We start from the raw sequence: 15,622 nt of genomic DNA on the forward strand, positions 1-15,622 counted from the left end.
TGTGTATATATGTGTGTGTGTGTGTGTATATATGTGTGTGTGTGTGTATATATGTTACCAGGTTGTAAATACGCAGACAGTCAATAGTATAGTTTATATTATTTATTTGCGCTCAAAGTAAATAGATCACATTCCTGCTTCAGCTGCGCCACCCTGAGGACACTTTGTGAACAACCCAATCACAAACACATCAGTGTCAACCACGGCAACCGCAGATGGACCAGTGCACCACGTTACATCACAGCACTTCAGAGGATTGGGAGACAAAAAGTTTACCTCAGCAGTGCAGGTTTAGGGAAGTGACCAAACAATAAAAACAAAAAATAAAGTAGTTATTCTGTCCTTACAACCACTAATTCATACATCAACAGGCTAAACTTTAGAGGGACTAACTAGGAGAAAATAAAACACAACTATAATGACAGCAGAAGACAGTGTATCACTGTAAAAGAAAAAAACAAGACAAAAATCAATATTTAAATCCCAACTACTTTAATAAAACTGATGTAGTAAAACAGATGTACCTGTGCATCGAATTCCCCCCCCCCCACACACACACACGTCACTTCTCACTGCATCTGTTGTTCAGCCAACATGAAGCGTCGAATTAAATGCAACCCTGCCATAAAACAATAAAAAGATTTACTTCTGCGCTAATAATTTAGACCATAAAACAATAAAAACTCACCAAACAATTCATTGCATCAGCACGAAACATGGACCCAGGTAACTCCCCGGCCTCCCACGGAAACTGGCACTTGCCACCCCACTTCCGCTTATAGTAGTCTGTGCGGTGTATATATATACGAGGGCTGTCAATAAAGTATAGGTCCTTTTTATTTTTTTCAAAAACTATATGGATTTCATTCATATGTTTTTACGTCAGACATGCTTGAACCCTCGTGCGCATGCGTGAGTTTTTCCACGCCTGTCGGTGACGTCATTCGCCTGTGAGCACTCCTTGTGGGAGGAGTCGTCCAGCCCCTCGTCGGAATTCCTTTGTCTGAGAAGTTGCTGAGAGACTGGCGCGTTGTTTGATCAAAATTTTTTCTAAACCTGTGAGACACATCGAAGTGGACCGGTTCGAAAAATTAAGCTGGCTTTCAGTGAAAATTTTAACGGCTGATGAGAGATTTTGAGGTGATACTGTCGCTTTAAGGACTTCCCACGGTGCGAGACGTCGCCTCAGCGCTCTCAGCCGCCGTCGTCAGCCTGTTCAAGCTGAAACCTCCACATTTCAGGCTCTATTGATCCAGGACGTCGTGAGAGAACAGACACGTTCAGAAGAAGTCGGTTTCAGCATTTTATCCGGATATTCCACTGTTAGAGATTTTTTTAATGAAAGACGTGTTGATAACCATTTGTAAAATCCAGGCGGCTTTTGATGCCTTTCAGTGGAGTGAGTATATGAGAAATTGTTTAACAGCAGGACATGTTCCAACTTGTCCTTAAGGCTCCAACAGAGGTGTTTTTTCCTGTGGCGGAGCGTCGCGGCGGCTGCGAGCCGACACGCGGACCCGTCCGCACGTCTTTCTTTCAAAAAATCTCCTTTAACAGTGGAATATCCGGATAAAATGCTGAAACCGACTTCTTCTGAAACTTCTCTGTTCTCTCACGACGTCCTGGATCAATAGAGCCTGAATGTGGAGGTTTTCAGCTTGAACAGGCTGACGACGGCGGCTGAGAGCGCTGAGCGACGTCTCGCACCGTGGGAAGTCCTTAAAGCGACTGTATCACCTCAAAATCTCTCATCAGCCGATAAAATTTTCACTGAAAACCAGCTTAATTTTTCGAACCGTGTCCACTTCGATGTGTCTCACAGGTTTAGAAAAAATTTTGATCAAACAAAGCGCCAGTCTCTCAGCAACTTCTCAGACAAAGGAATTCCGACGAGGGGCTGGACGACTCCTCCCACAAGGAGTGCTCACAGGCAAATGACGTCACCGACAGGCGTGGAAAAACTCACGCATGCGCACGAGGGTTCAAGCATGTCTGACGTAAAAACATATGAATGAAATCCATATAGTTTTTGAAAAAAATAAAAAGGACCTATACTTTATTGACAGACCTCGTATATAATATACACACAGTGTTACTCCTCTTCCCCCCGAGTGAGGAGTTGTACAGTCTGATGGTCTGAGGGACAAAGGAGTTTTTCAGTCTGTTGGTCCTGCACTTGAGGAAGGAGCAGTCTGTGACTGAAGAGGCTCCTCTGGTTGCTGATGACTGTGTGCAGAGGGTGACTGGCATCATCCATAGTGTCCAGCAGTTTGTCTCTGCCACCGTCACCAGAGAGTCCAGCTTCATGCCAACCACAGAGCCAGCCTGCCTGATCAGTTTGTCCAGCCTGGATGTTTTTACTTCTTGGATGTGCTGCCCCCAGCACACCACGGTGTAAAAAGGGACGCTGGCTACTACCGACTGGTAGAACATCCTCAGGAGTTTCCTGGAGATGTTAAACAACCACAAGTACAGGTGTTTGTAATAAAATACTCCAAACAGACACACACAGCAACAACACATTAGCGAGTGGCTGCTGCCAGCAGACTTCTTGAGTTTACCGTCTGAAGCAATGGGAGGAGGAGGAATTGCTGAACTCAGCAGCTGCCACTCAGAAACAGCACACTCACAATTATACAGAACTTTATAGCTTAAAACATCTTAAACTAAGAAGTTAGAAAAAAATCACCCCGTACAGTTGTTGTGGAGGCAGAAACTATCTACAGAGACTGAAATCGTTTTTGTGCCAGGCTGTAACGTGTATTTCTGCTGTAATATTAGACATTTTAACATGGAGTCTATGGGAAAGGGCTCTGTTCTTGAAGCAAGCCTCAAGCGACCTGTCAAGGAACTACAAGAAAAATAACTTCCGATTTAGAGCAAAAATACAGGCTCGAGTGTTGCCGCTTGGTGGAAACTAGCAATGAAATTAGCGCTGTACTGTATACTGCTTTATGTCAGGTGGAAGATAAATCCCGCGGTGTTAGTTACACAGACAGACAGGGAATGAGAGAGACCTGGAGGAAATGGAACAATGGTAACGCTAATAACAAGAAACTTGATCCGGCAAATCCCTCTCTCAGCTCTGGGTACAGTTCTGCACTGGATGACCTGGGCCAAACTGGTGCCTTGGAGTCACTTGTAGCTAGTGTCAGAATGTTGTGGGCCGAAAATATGATTTGCCCTTCAGTTATAATGTGACCTAATTAATAGGCAATCATGGTGTTGTTGCTATGGCACTTACAAACATCTCAGAACAAAGCTGGAGTGCAACTTATAATGTCCTTCTACACTACTGCCTGTTGAGGTAGTTTATCAGTTCTAACTTGTTTTCATTTTCTATCTTTATTTAATTTGATAAAGGGGATTCAACTTTTGGCACAAGTATAATCCCATAAATATGAGCTTCTTTGTGTTCATGTTCATATCATCACAGCTACATTTTTATGTGTTTTAATAAATTGTGTGTTTTCTACAGAAGTGGGAAAATACAGAGGGAGTCAGAGTTTGCAGCCAGTGTGGACTGTGGCTGGTTGTCGTGGGGTGTTGGTCTGTTGTTGGTGAAGCCTCTGAAGTGGACCTTCTCAACCTTCTGGGAAGCCAACCATGTGCCTTTGCAGGAGTCTTTTGTCATCTTTGAATTGGTTAAGGTGTGTTGAGGAGTGTTTGCTATGAACAACTGGGGAAAAATGCTTTGAGTTGTCAGTCAGTAGAAAAGAACTACATTCTTTTTATTGATAATTTAAGTAAATTATCAAGTGAAATTGCCACATTTACTGATTTTGATTTCTCATCTGTAATCATTTTTTACTTTTCTGTTTTACGCCATTACAAATTACATACATGTTGTGGTGGCCTTGGTGGTTATCAGACCGAGGCTTTAGAAATAAAAACGACCAACAAACTCAGTGTAACTTCAACCACATCTGCTCCTAATTTCTATCATACATGTGGTGAGATTATTCCCTCCCAGACATATCTGGCAGGTCCCAGACAAATACTGTATATGGCATATTAACTAGTTAAATCAAACTTACTTTTTGGATTGATGTAGTAGTACCAAGTCCAGTACAAGCCATAATGCCCATTGAGCTGGTACTTTCCCAGCATACGGTAGCATGAAGCAGATGAAAGTCTACCAGTCAAACCAAAATTGAATCAGTTTGTCCTCGTGATATGCCCTTTTGGAGACTTGGAAAATGATAGCATTTAATATTTTTTGAATAATCATGATTGATTCACCCTTGACCTTTTCAAAAACCAAGGTGTTGATTTTTGTACTTTCGTTAAAACAGCTGCACGGTAGCACAAGTTGATACTGCGCTTGCTTCCAAAACAGAAGCATCCCAGTTTAACACTACCCGTGCTCCATATATGTTTGGAGGCATGCCTGATGTAAAACGTGCACCATATCAACATACGAGTCCGTATTCTGATTTAATTCAGAAGTACCACAGTATAATTTTCATAATTTAGCTACAATTATGCTGCAGTTACAAATACTCTCTTCCAGCTGCCAGAGGAAAGAAAATACTTTTTACCCATAATTTTACATTCACCTTGGCTTAAAACCTTATTTTATCTTTTTCAGAGAACCAGCATGTGTATAATGTTTGAAGCGTGCATGCAGTGAGCCCAAGTGTGTCATGAAGCAGTGCTTTATATCACCTCATGTGCACACATTCACTAAAAGCTTCAATACTTGTCATACTAACCTTCTTCTGGCTGCTCTGTTAGTGGTCACCACCACAGCAGCTCATCATAATACTGACACCTACTGGCCAAATAATTTGTAATGCAAAAATATAATATTAAGTGATTTCTTTTGTGGCAGCATGGTGGATAAGTGGTTAGCACTGTTGCCTCACAGCAAGATCATCATGGGATCGATTCCAACCTGCCTTTCTGTGTGGAGTTTGCATGTTCTCCTCGTATTTGCATGGGTTCCCTCCGAGTGCTCCGGCTTCCTCCCACATCCAGAAGACATGCAGGTTAGGAGGACTGGAAACTTTAAATTGACCTGTAGGTCTGCGTGTGGGTGTGAATGTGTTTGTCTATATGTGACCCTGTGACAGACTGGCATCCTGTCCAGGGTGTACCCTACCTCACACCCTATGACTGCTGAGATAGGCTCCAGCCCCTAAGTGGTTGAAGATGAGTAATTTCTTCTGCCTTGTCCAGCAAGTAATATTATACTCATTATTGATACCCATGACCTGACCCTGGATAAGCAGTTGAAGATGTGTGCATGATGCATTGATTCTTATAATAATGCACTTTTGTGGTGGTCAATATTGAAAGATGACTTATTGCAGTTACTGTTAGCTAATTAGCTTTTTCGATTTCTTCTCTTCTCAAACTAATTTTCTGCTTGTATTGTTATTTCCCACAACCCGTGTTAATGCTTTATCATCTGATTTGTCTGACCAAGAGCCAAAACATTAACACTTCACATTTATAGTGATACATATGACACAAACGCCAAAAAACACCTGCTGAAGAAGCTGGAACCAGAGAATGCTTGGCATTTTTCCTGTTTTCATGACAAACACAATTCATTCATTAATTCTTGATTTTCCTTGCTCACCTTTATAGGACAGTGAAGACTGTGTTGACTAATGACTCCTGCTGAGTACAGCCATTCTCTGTTTTTCAGGAGAAAGCGGCACAGTTGCTGAAAGCGTATCGGAGCAGTGAATTTGCAGGCCGCTCTGTCCTTTCGTTCCAAGACCTCTGTGCCCTCTCCTCTGGTGTGTGTGCTGATGAAAGCACCCTGTGCATGGCTCTCCTGCAGCTGCAGAGAGACAAACAAGTGTCAGTTCTACTTCATGAAGGTGAAAAGGTAAACCGATCACCTCCCCACAAACCACAACTTATTTACAGCGAACATATGTAATCCAGAGTCATGCAAGTTAACAACTTTGACCTGTGTTTTTACAGATGATTAAGTTTGCTCAGCCCGGTCAGGATCGCGTCTCTCCTGTCAATGACATGGATGTAGGCATCTACCAGTTGCAGTGCAGTGAGCGGTTACTTGGCGAGCGGGTGGAAGCACTAACTGTGGAAGCTGATAAGTATGTTAATGTAAAGATATGACTTTCTCCCAAACTCTGTACGTACTGAAGGCACACTGAAAGTAACAAAGGCCTGGGAACGTAGGCTATGACCACACTGTCTGCTGGACATGGAGGAGGAGATACATGAGGGCAACAGTCCAAGGATTGATTTGTAAATGAAATTGTACCAATGCAAAAGTTTACATATGGATAGTGATGACCAGTTGACCAGAGAATACAGAGTACAGAGGTGAGTGAGAGTTCACAGCCAGTTATAAATCTTAAAGCTCAGTGGTAAACAGCAGCCAACATCTGCAGAGAGCTGGCAGAGACATAAACAAGGTCACCATCTATATACATAAAGGGCTACATCTGTCTGTCTCTCCGGGATAAACTCCAAAAACTATAATATGTAGCCCTAAAAATTCTATATATTCTGAATCCTCATGACATGGGGAACAAACTGGTACATTTCTTTAAGTTGAATTGAAAATTACCCCCAAAATAGCCATTTATATAAGACCATACAGTGTTGTACCATGTGCGATAAACTCCCAAACTATAATATGTAGCCCTAAAATCTATATATATTCTGAACCCTCGTGACATGGGGAACAAACTGGTACCATTTTTTTTTTAAGTTGAACTGAAAATTACCCCCAAAATAGCTGGCTGTGGGTATGACCAGGCAGATTCAAATTTCCAGCCCTGTATATGTGTTGGCCATCTCTGTTTATTTAATTCCTTTCTTCAGCTACTTTATGTTCTCAGCTGTTAAACACCTGACTGTCCTGTACAACCCAGTTTGCCTTCCTGTCTGAATACATTCATTTTATGTTTGTAAAATTGCAATGTAAAAACAGTGAAATACACCACTACCTCAGTTTTGATTCATTGATATTTACATTTACTGTTACCTACCTTTTGTGTGTAATTTTGTTATAAATTTGATTGTAAGACAAAGTCTGCATGAAGGACTTCAAATGTGTTTGTCTTTTAACCAAGTAGTAGTTCTGGACAAACTTTAGCCCATTAACTATTATATTTATAAGACATCAGCATTACAAAAACAAATGTTGGGCAATTGTTTTGATTAAAATGATTGGCATTTGGCTTATGTCTAAAACAGGTTAACCCGGGCAACGCTGGGTACCCCAACTAGTAATCAATAACTGGCAGTGGCAGCTACAAGCCCTATTCTGATGTTGAATATTGAGTCCCAATCTGATTCTTGTATTTTCCTACTTGTTGCACTTGCACAGAAACATATTGCAAGCACATTAAAAAATGTGTCCATGTGCGTGCTCCACAAGTTAACAACTCTGCCATGCAATATGGGGTGGGTAAAAAAAAATCACATTTAATAAAAGTTACACTTACATTTGTTTTTCCAAAGTCAAGTAAACAGATTTTTTTTTACATTGTTCCTTACTTCCACTTAGCACAAAATAGTAGTAGTAGTAGTATGTGCAAAGTGTCTTTAAAACTGGAGATTTACTCTCTAAGGGTGTTGGGGGGCCTCTTACCACCCCTCACCCCACTGCCTACACCCATGTCACACATGGTCACAGTCTGTGAGCAGGAAGACAACCCACACACACATTGCTTATTTACTTATGTTGAAAGTGCTACCTGATTGACAGGTAAGAAGTTATTCATTAGCTCTTTGTTTTTTAACTTGGTGCAGGTCCTGTCCTGTTTTTAGCTGCTGCCAGACCACAGACTTTAAAAGAAAAACAAAGCATAAATATGTAAAACTCACATTGCCACTGCACTGTGAGACACAGAGAGATGTCAAGTTTTTTTTTTTTTCGACTCTGCCTGTTGCAGTGATGAATATTGAGTCCAGCCTTGTTGATTTCACGTCAAGATGGCAAAATTGCGGTCTACAGTCTGTTCAGAGCTGAAGTTATATTACTTTTCTGTCCTTCAATACAATCTTGCCAGAAGTTGTTCAGTGGGAGTGTGTATTGACAACATTTGGCTCTCTGCCTTTGTAATTCTTTATAGGATGAGGAGAACTCCAAGTAGAGACATGCAGTGCTGCACTCAGAGAAGCATAAAGATAGTAGAAATTCAGAATAAAGACAGACATAGTTGAGAAGGACCTCTTCAAGCAGAGACACACCTGTCTCCTGATAACAAGCATCCATATCGGAGTCAATAATCCTCACACCGTGTCAGTGACCTTACGTCGGACAATTCCGGCAGCCAGTAGAGAAAGAGAGGAGCATATTGAGGGAGATGTAGCGATAAAGGATTGAGGGAAGTGTGTCAAAAACTGTTGCTAATCATGGTGTCAGAAACATGTTTGTGATGACTGCTGAGGTTGAATTCCATCATGTGTTGGCAGGTGTAAAGAAGAAACAAGACAACTGCTTCGTAAAGGGAAGAAAACACAGGTAGCTCTGAACATTTATCTTTGAAATTCCATTTTTTTTCTTAAGATTTCATAATGTACAACCACCAACCAATGTACTGTGTTATTCAGCAAGCACAATCCATGTCTGTCCACAGGCCCTGAGATGTTTAAAAGGCAGCAAGAAGGTGGAAAAGCGACTGGACAACTTGTTTGCCAAACTGGAGACCATTAGAGGAATCCTGGACAGAATAGCCCATGCACAGACTGACAAGATGGTAATCAGCCAGACAATGTTTAACCTTTTGTGTATCCTTGTATGCACTCAGACAACATAAGCACAACTACTGCTACAGCCTATTTTTCTTAAATGCGTGTTTTGTTTTGTTTTTTACAAGACAGAATTCAAGTGTGGAATGTGGTGATTGTGCAGCAGTGTGTTGTCAAGTTAGCTGAATTTTGTAGCAAAAACTCAGAAACTAGAAGAAATTACTTAAATTGATCAGAGCTGGAGCAGACACAAACTCACTCATCTTCAACTGCTTACTCCAATTAAGAGTCTCAGGGAGCTGGAGCCTATCCCAACAGTCATAGGGCACGAGGCGGGGTACACCGTGGACAGGACGCCCATCTGTCACAGGACCACATATAGAAAAACAAACACATTCACACCTACGGCCAATTTAAAGTGTCCAATCCACCTAACCTGCATGTCTTTTGATGTGGGAGGAAGACGGACCATCCGGAGGGAACCCACACAAGCACGGGGAGAACATGCAAACTCCACACAGAAAGGCCACAGTTGGGAATCGATCCCATGACCTTCTTGCTATGAGGCACCAGTGCTAACCACTAAGCCAAAGTGCTGCCCTAGAGCAAACACCAATTATTATTTTATCAGTAAATCTAACAAAGAACTAAATGCACTTCAGAAACATGAAAAAGGGCATGTCACAATTTCACAGAATCCAAAGATATGACTAACAAATTAGAAACTATTTGTTTTGAACAACCAATAGTCCAAAATCCAGAAAATACTTAATTTTTGACTGTGTGAAAGTCAAATTTTGTTAGCTTAAGCCACTTTAAAGTAATTATTTGGGTTCAGCTCACCGATAAGACATGAAATATATATATATATATATATATATACCAAGTGCCCTAAATTATTTTGTTTTTTCATCTGCCGCTAGATGGCCACACTAGCTGTATTTTCAGTATCAAAACTGTTTTCCTGCTGGCCCCTCTTCCTGAACCCTTCCCCCTCCATCCTCTGCACTGATGACGTCAGGCAAAGTCAAAGCTAATTAATTAGCTGGCAACCACAAGACACTGCATTTGTCCGAATGCCTTGTTAATTCTAATTTGCCAAGGCCTCTTGTCTTTGAATCTGTGATATCTGTTATTTATACACAGCTGTGGATTCCACGATCATCACTTCAAGCTTTTGTATGTAAGTACAAGTTATTGGGAGCTGTAGCCACTTTTCCCTAGTTTGGAAGAAGACCAAAAGTATATACCTCACCCGACAGGAATTTGTTTCAGATGGTCAGGATCAACCCAGGAAGCATAGAGGCACAATTCAATCTATTTCATTTTCATTTTATGCATCACAAAATCACAACAAAGCTGCCTCAAGGCACTTTGAATCAGGCACAAGAATCGTGCTGTGAAATGGAAGCTTATAGTCCAGCAAGTTTTACATTGCCAAGGACCCGGAGAGTGCTGTCCAAGAAAGAAGTACCTGCTCCAAAATCAATACCTTCATCCTCGACTCAAGTTCACGGCTGATTTCATGGACAAAGAAAACACTTCACTGTTTCCACTATAGTACTGTAATGTAGGCCTGGCTGGCTACCAGGCCAGAAATATTGTTTTAATAACTCCAGTGAAAAGTAATACAGATGAAATAACGAAACCCTAAATAGCTGTTAATTTGTAAATGTATAAAAATGTCAGAACGGTAATCTCATCAGCATTGCAGTGCTATTAGCCTGCTGTTTAGTATCAGTTAGTTAGCAGTCACAACCTTCAATAGTAGACATCAGAATCTCCTCTTAACAAATTTATACTCCTACTGACATGCGTAACATTAGTCTGACGTACCCCGCTCCCTCCCCCGCATACATCATGGGTGTTGTCAGTGCCTCGGACAGAGAGAACAAGAGCAGAATTAGTTGGCTGGAAATAACTGCACCAAAGGCATTGATTCGCCAGCAGAAGATCGACCGAGAAGCAGAGGGATGACTAAAGTGGTCGCTGGCAGCTAGCCCTGTACTTTACTAACAGACCTAGAATTTAGATGTAATGAGGCCAAGATCTGTTCTGTTGCTAATAATATGAATTAAAAGGAGAGGAAGCATAGTATAATAGCGTAGCATAATAATAGAGACATTCAGTCAAGTAGTAGGTGTACAATATGTATATTTTTGACCCTGGGTTGATTTCAGAAAATCCAAGATAAATTAAAACATGCACCAAATTCTTGTTTGTATTTCTGTTAGACGTGTATGTGGTGCAAACATTCTGCTCTGGGTTCAAGTCAAAGAAGTCACTGAAAGCAGTAGCACCATGACATTTTTGTGTGTGCGTGTGTGTGTGTGTGTGTGTGTGTGTGTGTGTGTGTGTGTTCAACAACCACTTTTCTAGGTTTTACAAACATATCAGGCTGGAGTGGCTGCACTGCGACTCTCTCTGAAGGATGTGACTGTGGAGCGTGCTGAGAACCTTGTGGATCAAATCCAGGAGGTAGCTTTGATTTGAAGGCACTGAAATATGTTTTTTTTGTTTTTTGTCACGATCTCACACAGGTGTTGTTTTTTCTCTTGTAACCAGTTGTGTGATACTCAAGATGAGGTGAGCCAAACTATAGCTACTGGCATGTCCAGTGCAGGTATGCCTCTCTCTCTCTACCATACAGGTTGTCTTTAAACTCATTTCTCAGTTCAGTGAGATTTGAATTTGATTTGCTTTTTGTTGTTATTGGTGTTGTTTTTGAAGATGAATACCTAGATGAGTTGGACGAAGAACTAAAATCATTGTTGGAAGAGCCAAAGCCAGAGCCCATCTCACCTTTACCCCAAGTTCCATCATATCCTCTGCCAACGCCATCTAGGCAGAATATCTCTGCCGACGACCTTCTCAGTTCTCTGCCCGCTGTCCCACAAGGCCACTTCACTATGTCCACTGAGCAGCTGGAGGAAGAGTTGAAACATCTAGCTCTCAGAGATTCAGGTTTGAGTGCAGATTTTTCCATTTATTTGCTCTTTAAAAGTACTGAAGTGTAACAGTTTGATGTAACCTCTGGTCATGTCTGTTCAGGATTTCCACAGAAGCAATCATTGCCATCAAGCAAGAGATTAGAGTCTGCACAGTAATGTGCCTGCTACACCTGAAGCTCAACGTATCGCCACAGACTGGTTTTGGGGGCTGGGTTTCACAGTTGGTACCATAATCATATTAATAAGAATATTTTTTTGTAATCAGTATACAATGTGTGTATCACAATGTGTATATTCACCCTTGGTATAATGATTTCAGCAGACAAAACATAAAAGAAAAACTTCAGTAAAACTCTTTAGTGCTATTTACTTTGATGGGAATTGTTACAAGTAAAAAAAAAAATATATATATATATATCTATAAAGCAGACACAAAGATCACACCCTACCAAATATCAGTGAAGAATATTACAGAAGTTATCCCTGCCCTGTTTTATTTTTTAAAAATTGTGAACCACAATTCAAGTTTTATATATAACTAAGTAATTTATTTTCTCCTGTGTTCAGGGTTACCACAACCAATGTGGTTGGTTTCACAGGTTGATTTGGCACACTTTTTGTTTGTTTATTTATGTACCTTGCTAAATACTGTTTCTTGCACCACTCTGGATGTAGTACAAGGAGAATGGGATTCTCAAACCATGAATTTTCTTATTGGGAGGTAGACATGCCAACCTGTTGCACTACACTATGATGGTGACAAACAAATGACAACAAAAACACACCTGGTGATATAATATTTGAATATTTATTTTCCACTGCAAAGACAAGTGAGATGTTCAAAACACATATTATTTGTACAAAGTCTACATAAATTACCACAGGCATTTAAATTAAAATGTTCAAGATTGTGTGTGTCATTGGAGTGTTACATGCAGAAATAGCACCATCTAATGGTCTTGTCAGAGAGCACCAGGTTTTTCAATGACAGTCTTAAAAATGTTGATATTAATATAATAAAATTATGTGAGCACCGAAATTTAAGTTTGCATAAACTTATTTTGCACAACTGCATGCACTTTTTTTGAAATGGTTATCATATGAGCAGACTTGAGAAAATTGCTCGACTGCAGTCTCTGTTACAACTCAGTTTGAAATGGTTGTTTAAAGATGTGAAAGGCTCGTTAGAGTTGCATCTGCAGCCTGTGCTGCATCATTACATCTCTCACTGCCAGTGTAGAAATAAATCTACATAATTCCATATGTGCCTTTTATTACACATGACATTAAAATGACACACCTGCGAGAGAAAAACAACTGTGGAAGTATTTCCTGTAATGGATTAGCTATCCCAAGAAGGTTTCAAGTATCAGCACTTTGATATTCGAGCATCAGAATGAACTGAATCCAGTGAGTCTCAGGAATGGTACGTCGATTCAGATCACCACCAAAACTCGTTCAACACTTAGTTTACCCAAAGACAATACAGCCACACAATATCATTGTAACCCTTTCACCACTTTCTGTTATCATTTCTACAAACAGTTAAGCAAACTAGGAGAGCACTCAGAGAGCATACCTCCACTGTAGCCACCTGACGTTTTACCCAGGCACATTTTTGTGACATGAAAATGAAGAGATGAAAAGAATTTATGTCGCAAAGTCACAGAACAGATGAAAAAAAAACTTCAGAGGCAAAGCCACATGACCACCATAGATTTAAAGAACTACTTCTATTCCCAGTAACATTTCATTTAATTATTCTGCAACCTGTAACATAACAATGTTAATAAGAGCATTGTGGCTACTAAATTAAAAACTATAGCTACACTGATCACAGGTATGTGCCATTGATGATGCATTCAAATGCATCTGGTAAATTCTGTAATCGTGGAAAAAACAGTTGTGGGGAGTTTCTATATATACAGTTGTATGTAAATGTTTGGGCACCCCTATGATTTCCACGATTTTCCTTTATAAATCATTGGTTGTTTTGGATCAGCAATTTCAGTTAAATATATCATATAACAGACAAACACACTGATATTTGAGAAGTGAAATAAAGTTTCAAATTCACAGTTGTCTTGGTGGCTTCCCTCACTGGTCTCCTTCTTACACAGTGTTTGTGTACTGCCTGTTCTAAACAGATTTACCATACAGTCTTATACTGTTTTCTGTTTCATCATGACTGATGGAAATGTAGTCCCAGACATATTCAGTGACTTGAAATCTTCACATATCCATCTACTGACTTGTTAAAATAAAACTGGCTGTAAAAGTGATAATTTGTTTTAAAACGAATCCTTCTATTTACTTTGCCCAATTACTTGTGGGCTCTGAAAATATAGGGTCTGTATATAAATGACTAATTTCTAAATGGTAAATGCATATTGTTTCTTAAACCCCTTGAATTAAAACTGAATGTCAACAGTACAAGCACATCTTGACTTTCATTTCAACTCTGTTGTGGGGTTGGACACACTCTAAAAATGAAATATCTTTACTTAACATACATATATCAAACTAAACCAAAAACCTTGGTTGTTCAAATGGAAAAAGCAAATTGTTACAATTAATTATATGTTATGGTTCCAATTTAAACAAAGTTTTGTGGTACTGGTTGACTTAATTAGATTACGTTAACATAAATATAGCTTCTTTTTTTTTTCTTTTCTTTTTTTTTTTAAAGAGTGCAGAACCCAAACTACAGAAATTGTGACACTGTCCAACTATTTACGGAACTGACTGTATACAGTCACCCCACATAAATATAGCTTTTTTTTTTCTTTTTTTTTTTTTTAAAAGAGTGCAGAACCCAAACTACAGAAATTGTGACACTGTCCAACTATTTACGGAACTGACTGTATAAAGCCACCCCACATCAAATGCGCAGCTGTGATTGATCCAGCGGAAATAGGCTGGGTGGAAATCTCTGTTTCCAAGACAGTCTCGTAACAGCAGTTCTTGTCAAATATTTTTTTTCTCACCTTACATTTAAAAGGACACATTGTCTGACATAAGGATTCTTTGTATTCTAACATTACCTGCAGGTTAAAAAATAAAGCAAGTAAGAACAAATGTTTCTAACTGGATTATTTAAATATATTGTAATAGCCAAGTGGCCTCTATGTGCGTGTATGGCTTTGATAACAGTTCTCTGGGGTGAGCTGACATTTGCTGTTTATTATGCTTATGTATTTTGGGTCAAGGATGAACACTGCAGAAAGAGAAAGTTGATAAGACTAATATTTTAGGAGAAACTAGCCATATTGTTAACAACAGTGAACAACAGACATAGTGTTGTAGTGTTACTAATTTGTGTTTTTGTAGTTCAGTTGGTTTAGTTAAGTGTCATGTTGCCATTACCATGAGCAAGAAGTGTAGTGCGTTTGATGTCTTCTGCTACCATCTCTGTTTGTGGGTGTGTAAAAATAGAAGCATCTGCTTGCAACAAATGCAGAAAAGACAAAAATCTCTGCGTGTGTGCATGTATAAGTCATGGACAAACTGGGGAGAGCTGGCATTTGCCGTTTGGTATGCTTATGTATTTTGGGTCAAGAACAAACACCGCCAAAATGGAACATTGACAGGACTAATATTTTTGGAAAAACTACTAGCTAACAATACTGAACAATGTTGATAATTACATTTTAGACTCTCACACCACTGCACCAGGGGGTGGTAAATCATCTATATAGTAAAAGCGTGGGTACGTGATTGTATTTATTAAGTTCAAAGTAAATACCTTAAAAAATACATGGATGACACAAGAAAGTGAAAACACTTATTTCCATTGTGGTCCATTTATAAATCGAATGACAAAATAGAAATAGTAACAAAATAATAATGATAATAATAATTGTGTGTGTATATGATAAGAATCTAAACAATTCATAAATATATTAAGACAGTAAATTAACATTTAAAAAATTACAACAGGAAATAAGAGTTGAGTTCTTCTAAAAACTGTTGAGGTCCAAGGTTCT

The 15,622-nt window shown here is 39.6% G+C and overlaps 1 protein-coding gene across 1 annotated transcript in view; it reads left to right on the forward strand.

Moving 5' to 3' along the window:
• Window positions 1-13,110, forward strand: part of chmp7 (charged multivesicular body protein 7) — a 23,561-nt gene extending 10,451 nt beyond the window's left edge. Inside the window, exons 2-10 of the mRNA XM_034169858.1 lie at window positions 3,479-3,650; window positions 5,657-5,842; window positions 5,941-6,074; window positions 8,410-8,458; window positions 8,574-8,693; window positions 11,065-11,163; window positions 11,251-11,308; window positions 11,416-11,649; window positions 11,737-13,110. Coding sequence (XP_034025749.1) covers window positions 3,479-3,650; window positions 5,657-5,842; window positions 5,941-6,074; window positions 8,410-8,458; window positions 8,574-8,693; window positions 11,065-11,163; window positions 11,251-11,308; window positions 11,416-11,649; window positions 11,737-11,792 — 1,108 coding nt within the window. The 3' untranslated portion in view covers window positions 11,793-13,110. The remainder of the gene's footprint in view (window positions 1-3,478; window positions 3,651-5,656; window positions 5,843-5,940; window positions 6,075-8,409; window positions 8,459-8,573; window positions 8,694-11,064; window positions 11,164-11,250; window positions 11,309-11,415; window positions 11,650-11,736) is intronic.
• Window positions 13,111-15,622: the final 2,512 nt, after the last annotated feature.

The sequence above is a fragment of the Thalassophryne amazonica genome, chromosome 5 (genome assembly GCF_902500255.1).
Source record: "Thalassophryne amazonica chromosome 5, fThaAma1.1, whole genome shotgun sequence".
NCBI classification, from domain to species: domain Eukaryota; kingdom Metazoa; phylum Chordata; class Actinopteri; order Batrachoidiformes; family Batrachoididae; genus Thalassophryne; species Thalassophryne amazonica.